At 47.0% G+C, this 25,003-nt stretch overlaps 4 protein-coding genes and 1 long non-coding RNA gene across 8 annotated transcripts; 2 read left to right on the forward strand and 3 right to left on the reverse strand.

Moving 5' to 3' along the window:
- Nucleotides 1-991: 991 nt before the first annotated feature.
- On the reverse strand, nucleotides 992-15,702 carry fars2 (phenylalanyl-tRNA synthetase 2, mitochondrial). Of its 3 annotated transcripts, none has more exons than XM_054765640.1 (11): nucleotides 14,618-14,711; nucleotides 14,004-14,151; nucleotides 12,848-13,146; nucleotides 12,379-12,465; nucleotides 12,239-12,298; nucleotides 12,003-12,171; nucleotides 11,776-11,926; nucleotides 11,580-11,711; nucleotides 4,604-4,764; nucleotides 3,973-4,130; nucleotides 992-2,988 (listed from the first exon to the last, which is right to left on the reverse strand). In XM_054765640.1, exons 3-11 carry the CDS (start codon nucleotides 13,126-13,128, stop codon nucleotides 2,850-2,852), a joined length of 1,338 nt encoding a protein of 445 aa, XP_054621615.1. In that variant the 5' UTR covers nucleotides 13,129-13,146; nucleotides 14,004-14,151; nucleotides 14,618-14,711; the 3' UTR covers nucleotides 992-2,849. The 3 variants fall into 3 exon arrangements, with proteins under 3 accessions (XP_054621615.1, XP_054621614.1, XP_054621613.1); XM_054765639.1 differs by lacking the exon at nucleotides 14,618-14,711 and adding an exon at nucleotides 15,574-15,702 and having other exon boundaries at nucleotides 994-2,988; nucleotides 11,776-11,938; XM_054765638.1 differs by having other exon boundaries at nucleotides 994-2,988; nucleotides 11,776-11,938.
- LOC129174064 (uncharacterized) lies at nucleotides 5,858-9,328 on the forward strand. Of its 2 annotated transcripts, XR_008567357.1 has the most exons (4): nucleotides 5,858-6,860; nucleotides 7,009-7,055; nucleotides 7,131-7,500; nucleotides 8,941-9,328. It is a non-coding gene; the product is annotated as an uncharacterized LOC129174064 (long non-coding RNA). The 2 variants fall into 2 exon arrangements; XR_008567356.1 differs by lacking the exon at nucleotides 5,858-6,860 and having other exon boundaries at nucleotides 6,878-7,055.
- On the forward strand, nucleotides 14,828-20,382 carry LOC129174063 (LYR motif-containing protein 4B). The gene is made up of 3 exons (XM_054765644.1): nucleotides 14,828-14,976; nucleotides 17,320-17,440; nucleotides 20,153-20,382. The coding sequence occupies exons 1-3, from the start codon at nucleotides 14,888-14,890 to the stop codon at nucleotides 20,198-20,200; spliced, it is 258 nt and encodes an 85-aa protein (XP_054621619.1). The 5' UTR covers nucleotides 14,828-14,887; the 3' UTR covers nucleotides 20,201-20,382.
- Nucleotides 20,362-22,032, reverse strand: ppp1r3g (protein phosphatase 1 regulatory subunit 3G). Its single transcript, XM_054765641.1, has one exon. It carries the CDS (start codon nucleotides 21,985-21,987, stop codon nucleotides 21,250-21,252), a length of 738 nt encoding a protein of 245 aa, XP_054621616.1. The 5' UTR covers nucleotides 21,988-22,032; the 3' UTR covers nucleotides 20,362-21,249.
- Nucleotides 22,033-23,017: 985 nt separating this feature from the next.
- LOC129174232 (cytochrome b5) lies at nucleotides 23,018-24,647 on the reverse strand. Its single transcript, XM_054765993.1, has 5 exons — nucleotides 24,366-24,647; nucleotides 23,768-23,896; nucleotides 23,614-23,643; nucleotides 23,505-23,539; nucleotides 23,018-23,435 (listed from the first exon to the last, which is right to left on the reverse strand). The coding sequence occupies exons 1-5, from the start codon at nucleotides 24,501-24,503 to the stop codon at nucleotides 23,348-23,350; spliced, it is 420 nt and encodes a 139-aa protein (XP_054621968.1). The 5' UTR covers nucleotides 24,504-24,647; the 3' UTR covers nucleotides 23,018-23,347.
- Nucleotides 24,648-25,003: the final 356 nt, after the last annotated feature.

The raw sequence follows: 25,003 nt of genomic DNA on the forward strand, positions 1-25,003 counted from the left end.
ATGATTATGAAGAATTCATTATGTACATTTAATATTAATAAGAGGAAAAAAAGGTCTATTATAGAAAGTTTTAACACTCCATTGATACAGATAGAACTATACATAAAAGATTGACAACATGATTTAGTGCTAAATAAAAGAATTTCATGTTTGAAAGGAAGCGTGGAACGTCATTCACTGTGTTTTCATGTGTTGCGCACGCTCACACACGCACACCCTGACATTCATTATTCATGAGGGAGAGTCCCTGGGCTGCTACTGCTGCTGCACACTCGGCTGGTATTGATGGAGAGATGATCATGATGGTGGTGAGGAAGAAGAGGGACTCAGCTGCCCCAACATCAAACACAAATGACTTTTTTTGTGTTCCCTCGTTTATTGCGGGGGATAGGTTCCCAAAAAAGCCCGCAATTATTAACTTGACTTATGTATGTTTTTAGGCTGTAAAACCCCTGGCCATACACTTGTAGCAGACACACAATAACATTTGATCGCATTTCTCTTGTTTAAAACACTTAAAAAAGTTCAAACTTTGGTTTGAATTTTAGTGACCAACCTACACGTCGGAAACAAGAAACGATTAAGTCACTCGTACGTATTCCAGTCCTGTTGCAGTCCTCTGAACCGAAGATTCTTTTACAAGCGAGCTAGCAAGCAAGCAATGACACAGGAAACGGGGCTGGGCGGCATGAAGGAGACTGATTGACAATAGTCTACGGCCAATCAGGATGCAGAAAACAGTGGGCGGTGCAGACAGACGAGAGAGGAAAGACACTCAACTTCCCAAAATGCAAATCTTCTTAAAGGGCCGGGCTCGGCCTGTAACAGCGTTCATGCTGTAACACAAAAAAACGGCGAAGGAACACTGCATATACTGTATGTTGTTCTTTTAAAGTAATCCACAATGCACAGGTTGTCTCCCATAACTCCAAATATTTCAACTCTTTTTTTTTTTTTTGTAAAGATATAACAAATATTCCCATTTTAATTACAGAGGAGGAATGTATTTTATTCAGTCAAATTAGAGCTTTAGGTGTGAATTAGGTTAGTATCTTTAAAAGAAATTGAAATGCAATACACTGTATCATATCAACGTTGACAGCAATTTGTTTAGGGTGTACAGAGACATGATTGTATAATTGTTTTATTCTACTAACATTTTAGTCATTACGGAAATACCTGCTCAGGTGTAGCAATCTAAAGGCTAAAAAAAAGATGCAAATGGACTAGAGTAAATAAAATATGACCATAATCCATTATTAATACACGTGTGTGATTAATCATAATGTTGTCATGGAAACGTTCATTAAAGAAGTTATTTAAGGAGGAGGAAAGATGACATCACAGCACGGACAAGGCTTAGGATGCGCTTGGTGCTATGATTCTGTTCGTGTATTCGTGTTCAAACAACAAAATCTCAAGTGATGTGCAGAGCAAGAGGGCACAGACTAATTCCTGGAAAAGCTGGAGAGGGAAGGGATGAATAATTGAAGAAGCAATTAGGGCCTGCAGGGGAAGAAAGACCAGCTCATTCAAAATTCATGCCGCAAATCCCGCGAGACTTTGGATGGCACTCGCGGCCACGCCCACACCCTCAGTACACGTGAGCAGACAAACATCAAATGCATCTAACGATGTTGATTGCTGTCTGGAGTTTTATTTTCTACGTTTCCTATCCTTTTAACACTTAGCCATTAGCCTGACGCTAAATGGACGTCCTCTTAGCATCAGATGAACCAAATGCGAGCACCCCCGAGGACGACAAACGCTCCAAAATAGCTTGAAATTGAGGTTGTGACTGCTGGTGATGTCCAAGTGGATCAAAGAAGCGGGTCAGGTCAGCGCTTCTGATTGCGTTCAAACACGAGATGAACGTTTGTTGAGCGTAAACAACAAAAATACAGACTGCCACGATCACATGACAACGCAACCGTGCTTTTTAGCAACTTGAAATCCGAGCCCAACGCGCAGTCAGCCAATGGAAATGTCATCGTTCAGAAAAAGCCGCGAGGAGCCGCCAAGGGGGCACCGACCGTTTCAACCATACACAGCCTCAAAATGGGCGTGGCCGCAGGATCAAAATCAACGTTATTTTTGGAGAGAAATTAGGACGCAAAAACTTTTCATCATGTTTGCTTTCCGCCTCGCTTGGAACCTTCAAAGTGGGTCGCTACTAAAAATAAGATCCAAGCAGTCTGTCACGCCGCTCTGGACAGGAAGCTGAAGTCCAACTGTCAACAACCTCAGGCTTTTCCAGACCCTTCCTCGTGTCAGTTTATGATGATTCCCAACTCGCGTGCTCGCATTAGCGAGCTAAAGACATGCTCGGACACGTGACCGGGCGCACAACATACGCCCTGCCCCTTCCAGCACCAAACTCTTCCCCTCGGACCACAAGTGCGGCCTGTGAGGCCCTTAGTTTGTTTTTTTAAATTTATTGGCCCTTCCTTGCATACTGTAAAAATAAATGAGATGTATTACCACTCAAAAGTTTGAAGACATTTTATGGTGTCTCCAAACTTTTGACTGGTAGATAGCTTAGCATAAAATGACCTCCATTGGATTGCTTTTAGCATCTTTAAAGTACAAAATGTATTCAAGTGGCCCCCCACCCCGAATCTTTTCATTTTCATATATGCGGCCCTCACTGGAAACCATTTGACAGTCAGTGGGACCAGGTTACCATGGCAACCAAACCAGCGCACATGAAGGCGCTACAAAAAAACACTTTTTCTTAATTTTGTTATTGATTTTAATAAAGCACATCACCAACAGAAAAATATCAACATCCGACTTAAAGCATTCGCACCCGGCTCATTCTAGATCTAATACCTAATAAAGTGCCCGGCTCAGTATCGACCCTCCACGCCCAACTCCCTCTCGGCGCTGCGCTCGATCCTCTGGTGGACCAGGCCGACTTCCTGTTGGCTCAGTGTGCGCTCCGTGTGGCGGTAGACGATGCGGAAGCAGTTGCTCCGCCTCCCGCTCCTGCGAGACAAAAGATGGGAGAAAATTGTCCGGACTCGCTTCTTCCTGCCAGCGAGCTGTCAATTATTCAAGGTGGTTGTGTTGCAAATGTCACACACACCAAGACAAGTGAATGCGTTTCATGTGATACACTGTGTCCTCCTTCAATAATTCATGTCTCCATTATCCTGTCCACAGGTGAAGATCAATACCGGGACACCTGTTCACTACACACACATATAGAGTACAAGCATCCAGTGAAACAAACTAAGCAGGTGTGTGGGTGTGAAGGGTGTGGTCATGTGACTGCCGCTTGTCATCAGTGAATAATTCAGGTGACATTTTCCCTCTCTGCTAATTGCTCGTTAAGAGCTCCACTTGACCTTTAACGAGCCTTTCAAGCACCTCTGGTCGTCACGGCGCCCCGCAAGGAACAGCTAACAACTTCCTGTCCCGACAGGAAGTCCAGCTCCTGTGTGTGTGTGTGTGTGTGTGTGTGTGTGTGTCAGGAAGCGCTCCTTCCTGTATTGAAAGCCTTCTTTCTGGAAGGTTCCATCCATCCTGTGCAACGTGAGCCGTGTTGGTGTCAGAAGTTCTGAGCAAAGTGGTTGTGATCGGGGCCTGAGAGGATCCATGGCGGTGTCGCGTAACAGCCAATGGGAGATAATGGCTCGTTAACGTTCCACAAATGTGCACTTAGCCTGAGCCATGATGTTATAAATTCATCTAATGTAATGACACACCCTCCCTCACCCCTCCTCCGTCGGCCACGCCCACTTTGAATGACTAATGAGCAAGAGGAAATCATTTGCCAGTTGTCCTCTTTGCCCCCCCCATAACTACAACACACATAAATATACTTTTTCTTTAAATGTCAACACTTTTTCTTAATGTCACCTCCTCGCTTGTCTCCTACATCCTTCCTTCTCCAGCACTCTGCAGTGTGTGTGTGTGTGTGTGTGTGTGTGTGTGTGTGTGTGTGTGTGTGTGTGCGTGCGTGCTCACTTGGGGTGTGTGAAGTCGTCCACCAGCGAGACCTTCTCCACCAGATCCCCAGCGACGGAGCGCACCAGCTCGTAGAAGTCGTTGGCATCGAAGTCGCGCTCGTCGGAGGGCAGCCAGAAGGAGATGTCATTTTGCAGGGGGGGATACTTGCTGAGTGCCTGGGCGCAAACAGGAAGTGGAGGACAAAGACGGTGAGAAGATGGACAGAGCATTTTCTGATGTGTTTACTTCCTGTCACTAAGCATCCATGATAGTGCTTTGAAGGGCATTTTTTCCATGGTATTTAGGGATTGCTATGATATGTGGTGATACATCAACCGTCTTTCTAAAACCTCCTCTGCATATGTGTGTGGGTGTGTGTGTGTGTGTGTGTGTGTGTGTATGGAAACAGAACACACAAGCAGCAGCTCCACTTGATTAGGTGTGTGTCACGGACCATCCAGACTTTAATGGGCAGAAGTGGAGAGGTGCAGCCCAGAGGAGGTGCACTGACCCTGGGCAGGAGATGAGCCGTGATCCCACTGGAGCCTCTAAGGAAACTACTTCATCAATATCCTCCTCCTCCTCCATCCCTCTGTGGATGCACCGCCTCTTACATGTCATCACACTGCATGAGGAAAGTGTTTGCTACCTGGAAGCGGACGGCCTGGTGTATGTCATCCACTTGGAATTGCTTGAGGAAGCGCTCATCTTGGCTCCAGAAGATCCTGATGTCAGGGATGTTGTAGAGGACCATGGCCAGCCTCTCCAGGCCCAGTCCGAACGCCCAGCCCATCTTGTTGTCAGCACCGGCTGCAACCACACAAGATGACGCCATCGGTGATGTAAAAAGGTCATAGGTGGTCATTATCAAGCTACACAAACAGGAAGTGCCTCATCGCTCGCATCCAATCAGGAGCAGAGGAATGTGCTTTCTGTGCTAATGAGCGGCGAGGGGGTCGACGGGTGCAACAAGACGGAATAAATCTTCACTTCATGAGAAAGCAATCAGGGTGTGACTGCTCATCACTCTTCATCGCCCCCACCTCCTCTTCCTCACCTCTCAGCAGCTCTTCATGTCAAACTGACGTCTTTCCTTAAATCTAAAAATAAGAACTTCTCCATCTTCAGTTAGAGCGCCAGTTAATAAAAAAAGAAGAGAGTGGTTGGTCTGCTAATTAGATTTGCGGTGAGTAAATGTATGCGTTGCTGCACTGTGATTAAGCTCCATGATTACATAGATGGCTGTGACACCAAACACTGCTCTTAATTAGACACACACACACAAGCAGACAGGATGTGGTGTCCACCATGTTTTTGCTCCACCTTCCTCTTCCCTAACATCACCAACACCATCTCCAAAAAGAAGACACAACAACAGAGATATATCTCTACCCCCATCAGGTCACTTCAGGGTACACGAGTTCCATTCCTTCACCGGCACACATCCGCATCCCGCTCACCTCCATCACCATTGGTGGACCCGAATGAACTATTGGCAGGCCCCTCCCCCCTACGCAGCATCTTGATTTATGGACCAGAAGACTTCCAAGAAAGACAAAAATGTCTGCAGCAGTTTGTAGCCATGGAGGCAACATGCTAGCACCAATCTCGTGAACATGAATCACGCAGCCAGCGACACCGTGAATTAGTGATGAAGAAGACATCAATTATGCAGAGTTGTTAGTAACCAGGCAACAAGCGGCTGCTAATTGATCCATCCACATCGAACTTTCACAGGTGCAGGTAGACGGTCCCCACGGCTTTCACGACACGTGCTTGCACGCCTACCACACGAGTGTGTGTGAGCGTGCACAAACAGGCCGGCACGAATCAAATTAGCGGTGGATTAGCTGCGAGCGCTGGAGGTCAGGAGGCGGAGCTACCCGCGGCTTAATGACCTGATCCGGAGTTTAGTTCAGGTTAAGCACTTTGATGTCTACGCCGCCATTTAGACCCCGATAAAAAAAAAAAAGATGGCGTAGCAGGCCAAGGAGGTGAAGGCGAATCTGTTTAGATGCATTCTGGGCAGCCATGTTGAACAGAGCTTGTGTGCAGCTTAGAATGTAAACAGGAAGTAGAAGTCAGATCTCTGAATGCAAATAGGAAGAAGAAGTCGGAGCTTAAAGTGTAAACAGGAAGTAGATGTCAGCGCTAAGAATCCAAACATAAAGTAAATGTCACTGCTTAGAATGCAAACTGGAAGTGGAAGTTAAAGCTTAAAATGTAGGAAGTACTGTATGCGTCAGACGTTTGAATGTAAACAGGAAGTACATGTCATAGCTTAGAATGTAAACAGGAAGTGGATGTCAGAGTTTAGAAAAGAATATAAACGGGAAGTAGATCCCAGAGCTTAAAATGTAAACAGGAAGTGGGTGTCAGAGCTTGGAATTTAAACAGGAAGTAGATGTCAGAGTTTGAAACGCAAACAGGAAGTAGATGCCAGAGCTGAGTGTTAACAGGAAGGAGAAGTCAGAGCTTAGATTGCCCAGATTGTCCCAGATAGATGAGGCCCTCTGGTTGCATCCTGCCACCGTGCGCTCCAGCTGTGTCACATCTGTGCACTGTGACATTCAGGTAGTCGAGGAGGCCGCGTCACATTTAACCCCTCGCTGTCTCCATATGGGGGGGATAAACGCCGTCCTCTCCAGACTACAAAGTGGATAATGGGACAAGAGAACAGCAGCAGCGGCAGAAGGAAATCCTCCCTAGTCCAAAACACCTCCGCAAACACTCGTGCGCTCAGCGTGCTTCAGGGCCGCCCGCCTCGCCATCTGTCCGCCGCAAACACGGGCGGCGCTGAAGCGTTCCTCCAGGAGTCCTCACTGCAAAGTGCTCGCTTTGAACAAGTTGTCCTTCCGCCACGATGGCACCAACAGCTAGCCGCTATTGCTACTTCATTAGTGGAGGTAAACTTGTTCCACTCCACTCCATCTTCCTGCTTCTTTGTCCACAGTAATGCCAGCAAGGATGAGACTCATCATTTGGTCTTCCTCTGAGAGAGCTTCTCCTACAAGTAAAACGCACCGTGTTTGACCTTCACTTTCTGCTCCTCAGACATGTGCCCTTGACCTTCATCCTCCCGGCGGTGACGACTCCTCCATGTAGGTCTAGAAGATGACTTCTCCTTGTCGACAACAACCACCCTCGTCTTCATTATCATCTCATTGTTTTCACAGCCTCCATCCGCCCACCACGTCCCGGGGGTGACATGAAACGCTGCCGTTGAGGTAGACGTCTTCAAACACTGCGCTCATTAAGCCGAGCTGATGTCTTCATTGCTGTAATCGCATTACTTTGCGACTAGAGGAACATGTCACACACTCTAAAACACACACACAGTTGAGTCAGACGTGCACAGATGGACACGCACAGCATCAGATGTGGCATGAGGGTGAGGATGACGATGCTGACAGAGGGGGATGATGAAGATGACGGGGGAGGAAGGTCATGATGTCGAGGATGATGAAGACGACGATGACGTCACGCAATCCTGACAACAGGTGCGCGGCGACGACTGTGCACGATGGCGTCATTGAGGATTGAGAGGTACACGTAACAAAACTTCCACTTTGAGACGCTATTTTAAACGTTTGCCCTTTTAGTCACAAAAACACATTTGTGGCGTAAACGAGCGGCCGAAGCGACAACGTTTTTATGCCTTTTGTTAAAAAAATGGCCTCGATCAAACAGCCCCCAATGAGTCACAGTAGATGTTGTCGTTCTTCTGCCATGATGTGTAATGTTCAAATCAGAAGCTTACTAGCTTACTAGCCCTTTTACTCACGACAACACTGTTGTCTAAACGATTGGGCGAAACATTTTTATGCGTTTTATTCAAAAATCGGCTGATGAGGACGGTGACGTCATGCAATCCTGACAACAGGTGCGCGGCGACGATAGTGCACGATGGCGTCTTTGAGAGTAACACGTGACTAAACTTCCACTTTGAGACACCTATTAGTCATAAAAAGCACTTAAATGCAGCGTATATGAGGTTTTACGTTATTATGGCCGCGATCAAACAGCCCCCAACGAGTTGTGGTAGAAGATGTGGATTCTTCTTCTGACACGATGTATACTGTTCAAATCCGAAGCTCATTAGCAAACAAATTTAAAAGTTTGCCCTTTTACTCACAAAAAGACAGTTGTCATGTAAACAAGCGGGCAAAAGGGTCAAGTTTTTATGTTTTATTACAAAAATGGCCTTGTCAAACGGCCCCTAACATGAGTGGTAGATGAAGATGCGTATTGTTGTTCTAATAGGACGTACTGTAGAATGTTCACATCAGAAACTCATTAACAAACAAAACTTCCACTTGAAGACCGGTGTTTAAAAGTTTGCCTTTTCACTCACAAAAACGGCATTGTGGCGTAAAGGAGCGGTTAAAAAAAGTGTTTTCTTTCAAAAAGAGCCCTGTGCTAACAGCTCCCAATGAGAGTCATAGGAGATGACGTGTGTGCTTGTCATGACACGACGTGTAACGTTTGAGGAGCATCAGACCTGCAGTGCCACATGACAAATGGCAAGTGTGAGTCTGAGACAACACAGCTGCCAGAAAGAGCCGGCGAGTGTGTCAGGATTTGTCCAGCTTGGATGATGTCATCGGTGGGATTTGTGGCGTGATGAAGCTCACTCAGTGTTTCATCTATTTCCACAAAACTGATCCCTGGGCCAGACTCTGCTGCAGCCAGCTCGCAGACGTATGTGAAGACATCCAGTGATCACATGAAAACCTTCAACAGCCAACTATTTATTTCCATGTGTGAGAGTGCGGCACTATTTATAGATGTGTTGGAATATTCATGAATCGCAACATCAAGCAGCATCGTGACCAAACATGGAGCCACGTTGCGCTGATTCTAATCGCGAGGCCTTTAGAAACCATCCCGAGAATGGGAGGCAAACATTGCAAATATGTTGAGCTCGTCATGGCGGCAGAAAGTAAGCATCAGACGTCAAGTGTTTTTTTGTGTGTGTGTGCGCAGAAGCAGCCAAGCTCCACCCTCTAACATCCTGGCCCCACCTCCCACTGTTTGTTATGGACCACACCGGCCTGCTGAGATGGATCGCTGCACAAACAAATGTTTGCTCTGCCCTTCGCAAACCCCTGAGACACCCAGACACACACACGCTCTTACATCGGATTGGTCTGTTGCACACACACTGAAATATGTTTTGGAGAGACTACATTAGTATTTTTTTAGGCTACTTTCTTGTTTTTTTAAAAAGGACTGCTGTTGATACCGCGTGTGTGTGTGGGGGTGGTGAGTGAGGGTACCAGCTGGCCACCAGTCATTGCCCCCACTGGGAGAACTGGGGGTGTTAGGGAGGCAGACAGAGTGAGGGATGATGGAGGTGGAATTGGAAGAGGAATGTCGGGATGAAAGGGATGCACAGATGGGGGAGGGAGGGGCTAAGAGAGCTGTCAGTCACAGAGGGGTCAGGGGTCAAGAGAAGGCGGGTCTTTACAAGCCCGAAAACATAACAGAGGAGAAAGGTGGCCACGCTTCATTTTCACCTCTTCTCTCTCCTCTGGTGCCACCTTTGTCATCTCTCCATCCTCTGAGGGGGCGGAGCTATGAGGATGAAAGAGCTGACTCAGCAAGAAGAAGAAGAAGAAAAAAATGAAAAATGAAGCAAAGCCCGGCGGGGGTGACGTCAGACGGCGTTTAATGAGAGAAGGATCGGGGTGGGGGGGGAAAGGGTCACATGATTTATTCAAAAGGGGGGATTAGGCTGGAAAGCAAGCACCTGAACCACACACACACACACACACACACACACATTCCCAGAGGGCCTGGGGCGACAGCTTTGAGAGGCTGTTAATTGTCACCAACACGACTTTAATCAGATTTCAGTATCCACACACACGCACGCACACACAATCCCGTCGGCACGCGCATGCCCCCTCTTGTCCCGTGGGGCGTGTGTAAATCAGGTTTTTGGGCGAGGGGGTGTGTCCATTAGCACAAGTCCCATATGTTGGGAGGGGAAACCCGTGAGACACACATAGCAGACACACAAGTGTTTTAGTGCACACACATTCATTCAAAACCATGCAAAATCAAATACAGAGCAAAGGTGTTGGTGTGGAGTGTAAGCTGATGAATAAATAAGCAGAGAAGAAGAAGAAAAAGACTCGCTCTCTCGCTTTCTCGCTCTACCACCTCCTCCATCAGTGAATTAATGAAGATGTTTAATTTCTCCTTCATCCCTCCTCCTCACCCATCCATCACGCCCTCCTGTCCTCCATCATCAGTCCTTTTTTTCCTCCCTAACTCCCGCTTCCTCTTTCATCCCTCCTTTGTCCTCCACTCAGCCCTCTCTGCACCCCCTACCCCCCCCACCCCCCCCACCCTCACACTGTGCCTCAGGCAACACATATGGCGGTCACACCATTAAATAACACACGCCAACCGGTGTCCCCTGTTTCCACTGGTCCTTCATCCCGCCATCCTCTCTCTCTTCACCACGGTCACTCCTATGCTCTCTCGTCCCTCTCTTTTCTTTTTTTCCTCCCTCGCTATTGTCTCGAATGCTCTGCTCCAGAAATATTGGATGGAGAGCGGGGGGGGGGGGTGTTGAATGTGGCGCGTTACCAGGGCAACCAGCCACACTGCCGCAGTGGAAATGTAAGGGAGGTGGAGCGGGTGAGGAGTTGGGAGAGTGAGAAGGGAAGAGGTGTGTGTGTGTGGTTACAAACACACTTCTGTGTGTAAGTGATAGTCAGTTCAAATTAGTTATTAGTACTAGTTTGTGAAAAATAATATATTCAGTATCCAGTTGAACTACTTTCACGGTCCTCCCTCTCTACTAGCTGTCCTGTCATGGCTGCTGTCACACACACACAGCGCAATGGTGTTGGCGGCGGCGGTGTGATGGGCGTGTTCGCTCCGTGTCTGAAACTATCTATTATTGATCGGAACAAGCAGTGGGCCAGTGGAGCGCGGCGGTACAACTTTGTTCAGCAGGCAAAACGGCGAGTTCACCATTTAGCTGGAGAGGATGCCATGAGTGCACTCACTCAATGAGTTGACAGGCATTTGTGGGCAAGGTTAAGACCCATGTAATGCTGCAACGAGGCAATCAATTGAGAGCTCCGGTAGGATGCCTCATCCACAATCTCATGTATTACTCCTCTCACTGCAACTTTGTTTTCTGTTTAAAGGCGCCCTATTATACAAAAGTCACTTATTAATGATGTAAAAAGAGTAACGTGTCCCTCAAACGCTTTTGAAATTGCAGCTTTTCATGACAACCTTCCTCATGGACATACCACCTGCCTGGAGCCCTGCCAACCATCAGTCAGTCAGCTACAGATGTCGGAGCTGATCATGTTGTTTTTCCTCAGCGAATAGGCTAACCGAGCATGATGTTGCTGTTAAAATGTGAGTGTAATGTTAGCACTGTAGCACGTAGCTGTGCTCGTGATGCTAATTATGCTGTTGAATGTGATATACGGCATCTATTGCATTGGATAAAGTACGCGTCTTGGAAACACAGCGTGGACAAACACAGCTCATTAGCATTAAAGCTAAAGCGACATAAAACAACACGTTCCAAGTTCAAACTGTCTGAATTGGTGTGTGTGTGTGTGTGTATGTGTGTGTGTGTGTATTCTGACCAGAGTTGAGCAGCTGCTGCTCCATGACTCCACAGCCCAGCACCTCCAGCCAGTCACCCCGGAAACGCACTTCCATCTCAAAGGAAGGATGAGTGAAGGGGAAGTAACAGTCCACCCACCGCACCTCCACATCTGAGGAGGAAGAGGTAGAAGTCAGTCCTGATGATATCTTTGAAGGCACCCCCTGCCAGCTGACCTTCTCCAAACAGGTGAGTCATGAGTCGCGTCAGCGTGTGTTTCAGGTCGAACTCCACCAGCTTGACGGCCTCCAGGCTGTGCGTTTCCTGTTTCTGAGGCGTCCTGCGACCGGCGGCCTCGAACATCTGGAGGTCTTCACCATTGTGGACCTTGGAGAATAGCTGGGCACAAGTCAAGGGACACTCAATGGTTCCTTCCTACCGGAGGTCAGGCCCTCTATCTTACCTCATGGTTGGAGAAGAGTCGCACCCCCTCCATCTGGTGGAAGATGGGGTAGTGACTGGCGTCAATCTCGTCCCGTCGGTAAACGTCTCCAGCCAACAGGAAGGCATCCAGGCCGGATCTTACCAGCTCCCTCTGGTGGGCGGAGGTGTGAGCGCGAAGCATGGTGGCCCTTGAGGAGAACACGCTGCTGATGATCAGGATGTTCTGCTGTACTACTGTGCATTGTGGGCACTTACCTATTCAGGTAGTAGTTATCTCCACGCTTCCTGCTTGGGTGGTCAGGCGGGATCAGCAAGCTGTCAGTCAAACACAGCCAAAGTAAGAATGACAAGGATAGAGAAGGAGAAACTAATAATGGGCCTGTCAATCAGACAACCTGTCAAAGTTCTGCTCCACGGTAACCACGGGGCTCAGGTTGTCATGGACGGAGAAGAGCGGGTTACCCCAGCGACCGATGTAGGCACTGCGGCACACAACAACCACAGGACTACTTGGTTACAAATAAAAATAGTCACCAGTGATGAAAATGCTTCAGCAGGCTGCTACCACAGCACGTCTTAAAGAGTAAAGGTCACGACACCCCCAAATGGCAGAATCGTAAAGCACCGTCGCACAACTCACTTAACGAGTTCCTAATGCAATATTAATGCGGCGATTGCTGCGAGCCACTTTTATGGCGACTCAGGAAGATAACAACGCTCGCTGAGGAGCGCAGTAAACTTTAACACTGCTCTCTCCCTGAAGACGCATACGAGACACACACTCAGCTGATTGTTTGCAAACTAGGGCAAGGATGCTGGGGCTTGTTTGACTGGCATGCATGCATGGCTCAGCAGTGTTCCCACCTGTAGAAGTGAGCCTTGATCCTCTCCTTGATGAGCCAGAGAGGATGATGGGATTGGTTGTGGAGATTGCGTCCCACTTTGGCCAGGATCTTTGGCGTGACGTTGGTGAAGTCATCACAGGGGTAGGAGTGGCCTAACACGTCCACAGACTGACAAATTTCAGACCTGAGGGTGGGGCCTTCTGTGCAGGCGCACCGGCATGATACTGTGATGACCCGAAGAGGAGGGAGGAAGGGGCGGAGCTGCCGGGAAGAAGGGTGGAGCAGCTGGCGGAGGATCATGATGAGACGTCCATGGAGCTGGAATAGAAAGTAAAAAGAGGTCAGTTTGAAGTCATGTCCTTTGAAAATGACCCCTACAGGCTCTGTGAAGCAACTGACCCATCATAAAATTCAAGAATGAAAACTCAGCAGAATGTTCCTGTGGGGAGGAGGATGTAAAAATGCAGCATAAAAGGTCAGGTCATCTGGGATGTGCTATGACTTCAGCGTCATCATTTGGCTGAAGATGGCTACAGGAAAGGTCACAAAAGTCCAATGCGGGACACGTTTGCACTGCGGATTTTCTGACATAAAAAGATGCAAATAAACGAGGGGATGGTTGCCATGCGATGACGCTCTCAACATCAAGCTGCTTGGGGCGTTCCCATGACAACGACATGTGCCCCTGGACAGAAGACGGAAGTCATGAGAGCTGACAGTCTTTCTCGAACAGATGGACACACATGTTAACATTTAGCCGTGTAAACTCGAGCCACCTGTGGCTAAAATGCTTAGTTTGCCGTCAAGGTTGTTTTCTTTGTTTTGACTATCTGCTACTTTTCACTCATCTCGGCAGGGAGACGAGCAGCATGTGGCATCAAACGGATCAACACAACATTTGGAGGGTGAGCTCCACATTGTACAAAATGTAGAGTAATGTGAGTGGATACAATTTCAAGGTTTATTCGTAACACAGTTCAGGCCTGCACCCTGCCAGGGCTCAAACCCGAGTCCACACATCAAGACTAAACGACAGTTGTAGAACTCGTGCACACTCACGCAAAAGCGACTTTTAGCCTCCAGCAAGTGTTGTGTCCTTGAGCATAAACACAGGACATGAAAGTAGAATTGATGGCCACAGTCAATGGAATCCACACCCTGAAGGGATTACCTACCTGAAAGCGTCACTGAGGGCCCAATGGTGCCGACACGAGGAAAGCTGTAGGAGAGATGTTTAACACTTGATTCGTTCTGGACCAATCAGTCAGGATCACAGATTTAAGCGTTCCAGAAGGATCCTTGTTCAGTGAGCAGAACCTTGATCTACCAAGCAGAAAGCAGACAGAATTAAGTCAAGTAAATGTAACACTCCTCATCTTAACTCTCACAGCAGAAACTCTAGCACTTTCATTATATGGTCAAACAATTGCTCAGTAGCGTTGGCTAAAAGTGAAATAGAAAAATCCCTCAAAAGATTATTTACTATGGATTTACTCATTACAGTTTGACGCCATACTATAGGATATACAGACATAGGTTCATTCATAAAATATCCTTTATTTTCATTTATTGTCCCTCATTCAGTATGTAGCTGGATCTTATGCCTTGAAATTTACCAATAACAAAGGACGATCGGAGGGGAACTAAATTGTTGTGGGGATCGACATGCACGCCGTTTAGTGTATTGGCATAACGCGCATTAATGTATCTTTTTTTCATGTTCGTAAAACATACAATTGGTGTTTAAACTGTTTGTTTTTAGAGAGCGAAATTAGCATGGCTAGCTTACCTTCAGCAACTGTATGGCATTGACTGTCTTTTAGTGGCAAGAAATGTGCCTGTTCAGGATTTCATTCAAAGTACAATTTAGTATAAGTTGGTACATTTGTGACCATGTAGCAGAGTATATAGTAAGACGGAAATGTTCATTTATGTGACATGAAAAGTATATGGAAGGCAAAAAACGGCCGCACAATTGTTAAATGTGACCAGGCGCTCTTTTGGCACACTTCTCAACGGGTCCTGAGGCTGAGCCGGAGACAGCGGCGTTGTTAGCAACATGATGGCGGCGCCCTCCAGTGCGCAGGTAATTTCTCTCTATCGGATGCTTTTGAGAGAAAGCAGCAACTTCCCGTCGTACAATTACAGGTAAGAGATGTATGTCAAGTACTTTGAATGTTTTCGCTGGTTGATTTAAACGTTAGGCTGGCCGCGTGTTAGAAGCTAATGCAGCCTGTTTGTTTGCCTCTGACGTCACTGCTTCCACACTGTTATTTAACGGTTAAATTATGGAACATTTTTTCTTCATCGATGCTCAACAGCAGTTAATATTCGAAGTATTGTCTTATGCGCGAATCGTCTCTCCTTATGTTTAACTAATGCTTATTGAAAAAGTTCTACCTTAGAGTCCTAAATGTTATTTCAACCGAAGCTGTATTATTTATTTATCAATATGTGGTTGTGAGAAGAGTTTAAGTTGAAAGGTTTGTGTTAAATAAATAACTAAATAAATATGAGTGTGTTACAGTTATCTGCCACACACAATCGTAAATGACTGGCTTATTGACTTCAGATACTTAGGTATCCATAATCATTGGAGCCAATTTCACTTTCTGTTTTACTTATTTTTAGTTTTGTAAGATCTTGTGATCCGTTCTGCTGTTAAGTTACTGCCTCAGCATTTTAGCCCTGAAAATAAACCCACAAAGGCACCACATTGAGTGTTAAATAGAGAGAATGCGACACCTCAGCAGGAGAAGATGGCATCAGTGTACTTGTTGATTGTCAAGAGATGACCCCAATGTGTCAGACGTCGCTGCAGGCACTGCGTCGTCTCCGACAACAGCCACCAGCTGACGCCAGCACCGGCAGAACCTCCTGGAAGTCGCAATGGAGAGGTTTGGTTGAGTCTTGAGAGACGAGGAGAGGGAAATAAGAGCAGACGAGAGATGAAACTTTGATGATTCTCTGCAGGAGAAAGTACTTCAGCAGCTGCTGTGCGTCACAGGCAAGAGGAAACAACAAGTTTGCGTTTGAAGAGAAAATGTTTGTCGGATCAGAACCACGCTGGAAGGTGCCCCCACCCATGTCCAATAAAGTGAAGAGGAGTTTTCTTTTTATCTCCTCCTCTTGCTCCATCTTTCCCTCCATCTTATAAAACACATTTGCTCGTCATCCCTCCATCATGTCCTTGTACGCCGTTGGTGTTTAACAACGGCTCGTAAATCTGATCCATCACTGCTTTACTGGCTCGGTCTTAAATCCTAAATGAGCTACACACACACACACACACACACACAAAGACAGACACAAAAGAAAAAGACTGAAAACTTCCCAAGGTCGCTGAGGATCTGCCAGTTGTGCCGCAGCCCTGCTCCATCAAGAGGACGAATCAAGCCAATAATTGTTTTCACTCCAGAATTTGACAAGTATTCATGAAACAACATCATTAGAGTGCTGGCCTGTCCTAACAGGAAGTGGCCCACAACGTTGTGTACGCTCCCTCTCTTGGCTGACTATTGGTTTATTGATCTCCGGCGTGGTGTTTTCTGTCCACAAGCCTCACAAATCAAATTAGCGCTGACAGAGCTGAGTCGCTCAGACTCAGACGACCTCCGCCTGCGACCCGCTCCTCTCAGCTGTCAACTAGCAGTAATTTGGCCATGAAGTTCATCCAGTTTAGTTTATATTAGAATAACTTTATCATTTACGACTTGATTCACCTCAGCTTCTGATTTTTTTTTTGTCAATCTTCTCTCCAAGCTTGTGTCCTTCATTATGTTGTTTAGAGGTTTGCTGTTATGGCAGAGTGACTCTTTAATGATGTTTTAACAGTAATATGTGTCCCTAGAGTTTATCAACACCAAACGTGAGAAAAATCTATCATCTCCCTCACTTCTTTGCTCCAATTTTGAGAGAAGACGCGCTCAAACGCTCTATTTTCAAGTTGTCTTTTCAGGACATCATGACGTGGCCCTAGCTAGCTGAGCCTGCCCCCGTGTACATGCCAACCACTTTGGGCGGGGGAAAAAGACAGGCTTCGCTACACATCCTAAAATAAATCGGTCAGTCATCTACACATGTGGGAGCTTTATGTTTCATCATTTTGTTTTTCTTCAGAAAATATGCTTACCTAGCATGATGTTGATGTTAAAATGTAAGTGTAAAGTTAGCACTGTGGCTGACATAGCTATGCTAGTGATGCTAACATTCGCTCCCTCCTTTCCCGCTCCATAATGTTACATAGTTGTGATATATGGCATCTATTATGTTGGACAAGTGCAGTGTTACAGTGTATGTATGTAAAAAGTGGATAAAGAGCACAATTGCACCTCTTGGAGACAAACACTGGCAGCTCATTAGCATTAAATTGGCAATTCCCCGCAGGGCATTTTTTGTCACCTGTGTAATATGCGATCTTTTACTGTTGTCTGAGCTCACATACTTTTTTGCAAACATAATAATAAAGTGTGGGGTTTGTGTGTGTTGCAGGACCTATGCCCTCCGGCGGGTGCGTGATGCCTTCAGGGCTAATAAGCAAGTAGATGACCCCAAAACGGTGGAGAGGCTGGTGTTGGAGGGCCGGCAGTCACTGGCACTGATACAGAGACAGGTGACGTCCATACACACGCAGCGTGCAGATGGATGTACACCTGTTCACTGACCAACCACCACCTGTAGCTAATAACCTCACTGTTCCCATAATGCATGCGTTCCCCTTTGACCTCCTTTCCTGCTTTGTGTTCGCGGGGAGTTGACTTTTTCTCTTGAGATCATTTGCAGTCTTTGTCCCCATGTTTTGTGTAACTCGGTTAGGGAGCAAAGATGATGGATTGCAGCTGCAGATCTAACTCAGCAAGTTGTGTTTAATGAGCGAGGAAGCGCGTCGGTGTTCAACAACAAGTCTGGAAGCAGAGGGTGGGGGTGGGGGGCAGAGAGGAAGAGGAGGATGAAGAGGATTGCAGAGGAGGTTTGATGGATAGATTCACTCACAGGTTGTCTGCAGGCTGCCACTTGAGCAGCATTATGTGTGTGCAGTTGGTGTCAGTCTAAAGAGGCAGTAGTCGGCCATTAGTGCTGCTTAATGTCACCGCAATGTCACACAGTCTTTGGTTGCATTCTGTCATTCCGTGTTATATGGACAGAATGCCAGTCAGCCGACAGTAAGTCATTCGAGGGGAGTTTTACCTGTCAGGTGTATTTACCAACAGCGCCTCTGCGGGCTGCACCCAAGTAGTGCACTCCCATTGTGCCTCAGTGGCTTCAAGCCGCCATTAATCAGCAACCAATGTATTGTTATGGCCATCCATGTGTACATTTACTGCGGCGTGGAAGTGAAACCACCCCTCAGTGGTGATGCACTCTGAGCTTTTGGGAACGCCGTGCAGTCGAGAGCAGACAAAAGTAGGACAACACCCTGCGTGAACGCCAGCGTCACCCCCCCTCCTCCCCACCCCCCATTCGCATCAACCCCAAGCCCCGCCCCCTTTTTGCTCCCCCTCCTGTGCTTGTCCTCCCCCGTTCAATCAGTGGAAATCCGCAGCCCCCCTCCACCAGCCTCCCTGCCTGCATCTCCCCGAAACTGTACACCCTCAAGGCTGCTGCTCCACCACACAGTAACAGTAAAGATGATTCCCTCTGTGCTTTTTTTTTTTTTTTTTTTTTAAATTCCCCCGGTTACTTGATCCGTGTGTGTCAGGTGACCTTTCTCCTGGTATTTTGGCGTCCAGGTGTCTGTCCTGTACTGTCTTGTCCTTGCACAAGTGAGACAATTAAGGAGACATGCCCCTAACAGTCCAGCGTTAATGAATTGCAATGTTCGTTTATCAGATTTACCAGCAGCTGATTAGTTGCCTGCCTGTCATTTTGGAGGTTGCAAAAGATAAGACTGCAGTGCAGGAAAGTCATTAAGGTTATTGGGGGTTGTTGAGGTTAAAGGTCAAGGTCACACGCTTCCATGGAAGTCATAGAAGACACTCACAGGCAGACAGCATGGCAACGGCGGTAGTGGCGGGCAGCAGAGTATCACTTTTCACACAAGTTGTAGCTTCACGCCATGGAGTCTCCCCCAGCTCGTTTTTCATACGGGATCTCTTCTCCGTGCCGGGAAAAGCCGACACGTCGGGAGAAGACTTGTTTTGAATGGCAACAGTAACGTCTGTTTTCGACTGAGGAGGAAGAAGAAACTTGTGCAGTCTGTGAGCAAAGATTGTGCCTCTGGAAAAAGACGAGAGGACCAGAGCACTCTAAACGGGCCTTTAGAACTGCTTTGAATAATTCATGAGGAGGATTTAGAAAACACACACAGGACGTTCAAACACTCAAAGTGCAGCGTCGAGGAGGAAGCAGCCGTTCAACGCGTTCAGAAGCTGACACAGGAAGTCCAAATTGAGCTCAGCAGAAGGACCTCCAAGTGCGTCAGTGTCCTGCCATGAAACATAAACAGCAACCATGTTTTCATTGCTTTGGCATATAAATACTGTAACTATATGCTCTCGATCTGACAGTAAGTAGAATTCCCATCATCCTCACAGTTAACATCCCCTTTTTAGATGACGTTTAAAGTGCAAAAAGAACATCAAAACGCTGAGACCAGCAGGGGTCACAGACAGGAAGTGAGGTCAGATGGGCTGAAGGAGACAAACTGATGGAGACAGTCCAGCCGCAGCAATTTACATGAAGGGCACGCCCCCTCACCACCGATTGGTCCAAAGGGCCACACTCCTACGGCACACACCGGCCAATCAGGGCGTCTCTCACACACACCTTCCATGCGCAATCACAGATGAGGTCACCGTTAGTGCCCGGTTGGTGATTGGCGCCCCCTGGTGGCTCTGCAACGCTGTTACCCTCCTACTGGAGGATTAGCTTGATTTATTGTGGAATTCTCTGAATATAGTGTTGGCTAAGTCGGAATACATTGATAAAAATAAAGGCAAATAGCTGTAATTTATCAGGGATAAGTAACGTAAGGAAATAAAACCAGCAATGTCAATGAATCAATCCATTTGTATTTTTATATTTGTTGTACACATCATCTTACGATGTAATGCATGTTGTTGTTCTTTTATCTTCAAAGATGTTTTGTGTTGGACCTGGATTTAGTATCATTTTAGCCCTGGTTTAGACTCAAAGTTTGAGCAGTGGGTAATACTGACACACCCACTGTACGCAAACAAAGTGGATAAATCGTAAGTCATAAAATCACACAAAGCCAAAAACGCAAACATGCAACCTATCAAGCATAGCCAATTAGGGCTGATGTCATGTCATGGTTGTACGATTGTGTGTCCTTTTGAGTAAAAGTGAAGGTGTTGTCTTGCAGGTGGCCATCGGGCGCATGTTCAAGACCCAGAAGACGGTGGTGGAGTAGCAGCTTGCAGGAGGAAGATAAGGATGTGACATCACAGCCAGTCAACCAATCACCACATCCTGTCTCTGAGGTGGGCGGTGCATCGTGGGAGTGTTTAGTGAAGATCCTTGGTGAATGTTGTACATTATTTAATGTCTAAACAAAATAAAAACACTCTCACAATCAGAAACATCAAAAGTTTATTTTGGCACGGAACCAACAAATGCGTTGCTGTCATGACTTTACCTACTTTGCAGCACAGAAGGAGGGGAGGGGAGGGGCGGTCAGGTAAAGGTTTTGTAGGGCGAAGGTAAAGCAGGTGATTGACCGTGCCACGCTAATAATAGACCAGTGTGTTAACTTAGGGGCGAGTGTGCCGGTCCATTTGCACACAAATATGGATGTCATGTTTGTCAACCCCTGCACATGCTGCGCACGTTGTGTGGCCTGATAGCGGGGGTCATCTGTTGGGACCACATTGATCAGGGACAGAGAGTTCCGTTTGTTGCATGTGCGGTGGTGCACGTTTTTTAAAATTGCTGTTTGCAGTCTGTTCGTTGTCATGTTAATGCTGCCTTCCAGACAAATGGGAAGTAGGAAATGTGGGAATTTGTGACAGACTAGTTTTTAATACATCAGCTTTAATGTACCTCTAATACTAAACATGCTTCTTGAGGTCAGCCATTTCTTTTTGTTTACTTTCACATTGCATGCCTTGAACCGCCATAATGTGTCCAAGTGGGATATTTCCTAATCCCCAGCACTCTGGAACACACCATCAGTCACGAGTGTTGACTAACCAAACATAGAGGTCACTTTGGTCAATTTGGGCCTCTTTTGCAGGACTTTGGATGATGCAGACCTGTTTTAAAAAAAGTTTAACCTTTGCAATCCAGCCTGGTGCATGGTTGTTCTATCTTGGTTCTAACAGAACAAAACAGAACCACGTCTCACATCCACAGATGACTTTTATTTCAGCTTGTCATCACTTCTGAGTGGCCATTTGGCCTTTCAAATGAGTTTTTGAAGATGACCTCTGATGCAGTGACATCACAGCGCAAACTATCTGCTCAGGGGGCGCAGACAAAATGCTCGTGCAAACCTCGGTACCGGAGGCTGAAGTTCCGGCCGTCGTTGTTGTCCCAGAACTCCCCCTCTTCAGTTCGCAGGTACACGGCAAAGTGGACCGCCGAACCAGGTTCCATGAAAGGCGGCGTGTACATGGTGAAGCTGTAGCGCATGCCCACGCCACCCGGAAGCTGCACGTCCACAAGCAGAGCCTGCGCGTCCACATGGGAGAGCCAGTCGTTGAAGGTGTAGCGAACCCCAACCTCTCTGTGTGCACTGCCACTCAGCACACGTACGTGGCCCCGCACGTCAAACTGCGTGACGGAGAGCTGCTCCAAGCAGACACGCAGACGTTGGACACGACCATCCGGGTCATGGGGCTCCGGCAGGTCAAAGTGGTGGTCTAGCACCCCTAGCCGGTCTCCTTGTGGAGGAAAACTGGCGTGACGAGAAAACACTTTGCTGGGGACATGAGGCTCCTCTAGTGAGCTGAAGTGTTTGACGCTGGCCAGACTCAAGCCCATCGAGTCTGCAAACTTGACCCTCTTTGGCCCGTTACTTCCGGCCACGGCGGCCAGCAGCGCAGCTGGGCATGCCGGAAGCGACCTGGCCCTCCTGCGCTCTGACATGTGCTTCCCCAGCTGACATGCGTCATCCTCATCGGCCAGCGTGTCGTCCTCGTCGGGCCCCGCATATGCCGCCTCATCCCCGGCCTGGAGGTTCAGCACTGAGTGGGACATGACGGCTGCCAAGCCGTCCCTCGGTGTGCTGCACGCCGGTCAGAGTCCATGTGAGTCCCAATGAGGGATGGCTTGTATAGAGGAGGGGACAACACCCCCACCTACCACAACGTCATTACCCCCCCTCTGGAATGCTGCACCTGCCATCACGTAAGAAACGCAGCACAACTTTCAACCACTGACACTTGAACACAACACACTACACAACATTACATACAACACAAACATGAATTAATATAAACATGTGTGCAGGTTGACATTCAAAGCAGCAGCTTTGTGTTTAGTCAATGAATATTATAGTAAAAACTGTTGGAGAAGCACGCAGACGTGTGTCTTTAAAATTAAGGTACAACAACACCAAGTTGGAAAAGAGTCAGGACACAATCAATGTAACATTTTGACCTGTAAACATGGCTGAGCCAACACAAACGTTGAAAACAAACGTTATCATCCGGTCTAAAACAACTATTTAAAAGACTCGGCGCTTATTATATTGCTTATGTCTTTGTTCAACCCATGTTTCATTAAAAATAACTCCTCTTCCATTTGGCAATATCACCCAAAAGCTTTAGCTTGAACATCCCATTGATTTTGTCTTCAAGATAATGCAGAATATTCATCTACAGTCCCATATATAACACAAACATGTCAGTACTTGCACTGCATGGAACACGGCATCATGCCGACATGGACCGCACGTTTCAAACATCCGCGTCAGTGAAGCGTTATGTGTTACATAACGCGGCCCCCGAGTGCGTCACTGCAGAGTCACACTGACATCATGGACACCATCCTGACGTCACTTTTTCTTACAAAAACAAATGCTCATTCACCAATATTCTCACTTTACGTCACCATCATCAAATGCCTCCCGCTGGCCGCTCAATGGCAAAAGTTCAAAGTTCAATTTTGACGTACATTCAGTGACATTTGGCAGCATGTGGCGCTATCTGCTGGCAACTGACTCCCAGCGTGTCAGCATGTTTTGTGGCACTTATTTTGAAATGAGTTATAATAATGAAAGACATAATTGTGCCTAAATGATTTTATTTGGTCTCATTCAAGTCGACTTATGCACACAGCAAGTTAATTCATACCGCCACACTCTGCTGCCACATTTCAATGCACAGCAGATGCACGGCAGTCATGCTGTTTTTGTTGATGTTGCTCACATGACTCGGAGCGCCTACGCCGCTCCTCCTGGACGATTTCAAAATTGTTACATCATGGAGAATTACAAAAAAAAATTATACATCTGAATCGCTGTCACGATTTTCACAAGTATTCGAGTGCAATTTCAATTGGCCCGGCTTGTCTGCAGGGCGGAGCCTCTGCTGTCAACCAGGGAGCGGTGATGATGTCACACCTCGCTTTCTGTCGTGTAGATGCGGTACACCAGCGTGACGATGACGGCGACCACGGCTGGGATGAACCAGTTAGGCCACCAGCTGCAAGGACAATTGATGTGCAAGTGAGTGTCCGCGTACGTGGTTGTTTGTTTGTTTGTTTGTGTGTACCTTTGTTCCTCCCCCAAGGTGGTCACCAGACTTTCCTGGAGAACAAACACACCATCAGAATCTTTATGAAGCCACCACTGAAAGCAGTCCTGACAATAAGTGAACTTACGGACGGCTTGGCCAGCTTTTCTCTGTCGTCCTGCACGAAGAAGCAAACAAACAAAACGCTGAGTCATGTTTGTCTACTCAATGCAGACGCCATTTTTCATTCTTTTTTTCTTTTTTTATCCTGACATGATATTACATAAAGAAGGAAGTCAGACCGGGTGCAGCTCGCCAATCACCATCTGGCTGGCCACCTCTCGGGCATCGCTCGAGTGTCCCACGTCCTCAAAGCTCTCAGTGGCATCTCCACCCGCCTGCTCCCTCAGGACCTCCTCCCCACCAGGGTGCTGAAAGCAAGGGTTGGACATTGAACGTATCATAAAATGAGTTTTGATAAGAGGGCAAGCAAACATGCACGTCTATTGTCAACATTTGGTTGTTTTAATGGCGCTGATATGACCCCAGGTGGCCTTCACACTACATCCACCTTCAGTGCAACCTTGATACCAGTGGACGACATTCCAAAATGTTTACTGAAGGACTTCTAGGACATTGTCTCACACCACATTTGAGTGAACGTCATCCCTCTCTCTTCACCACTTTTACACACAAAAGTTACTATTACTTTTTGTTTCTAGCAACTTAGCATGGACAACTGTGCTGAAATGACTTCAGTGGAGTTTCTTCATCCCTGGGGGTCCTTCAGGAGTCTTGCTGAGCCCTTCTGTCCTTATCAAGAACAAGCATGTGTCTACCCCCTTCACTTCCGGTGCAGAGGCCATGTGATTTGAAGGGTCTTCTAATGTATGTCCTCACCTCCTCAAGGAACTTGGTGACATCGTAGACTTTGTGGTGGATGAGGATCCATGTGGACTTAAACGTGTTTTGCGCCTCGATCTCCGCCAGTCTGAAATATTTCACTCCATCGGGGCTCTTTTTCTCCTTGTTCGCCATCAGTTTTGCAGACACGTCGCAGTAAAAGAAAGATTAAAAACTTTCACTTAATCACGACTTATAACTCCCCACAATCAGCGACATTTAACCTACTATCAACAAATAAGCATAGTTTTAGAGTCGACTTTTGTCCACTTAAACTCCGGTTTGTACTTTCAAAATAAACTCAACGAGCTCTCCTGACTTTACAAGGACGTTTATTATGGAATGTTATTTCCGGTACGGTGGTATCGTACCTTATTGATGTCACAATAGTTCCAAAGTTTATTGCTATGTTTTGGCACCTCCCCCAAGCGTTCCTATTGGTTGCTGTCATTCAGTCGCCTGTGCGATTAGACGTCCGCGTTGTCAATCATCCAGGGCCGGGGGCGTGGCGATGTGCAAGATTTCTAGGAAGGTGCTGTTGTCACGCAAGTCACGTAAACCTGTGAAGTAATTTCAAATAACTTGTGTAAAACGTCACGCTGAGATTTCTAACTACTACCAACTCCCACCTAATT

This window comes from Dunckerocampus dactyliophorus, chromosome 21 (genome assembly GCF_027744805.1).
Source record: "Dunckerocampus dactyliophorus isolate RoL2022-P2 chromosome 21, RoL_Ddac_1.1, whole genome shotgun sequence".
Taxonomy (NCBI): domain Eukaryota; kingdom Metazoa; phylum Chordata; class Actinopteri; order Syngnathiformes; family Syngnathidae; genus Dunckerocampus; species Dunckerocampus dactyliophorus.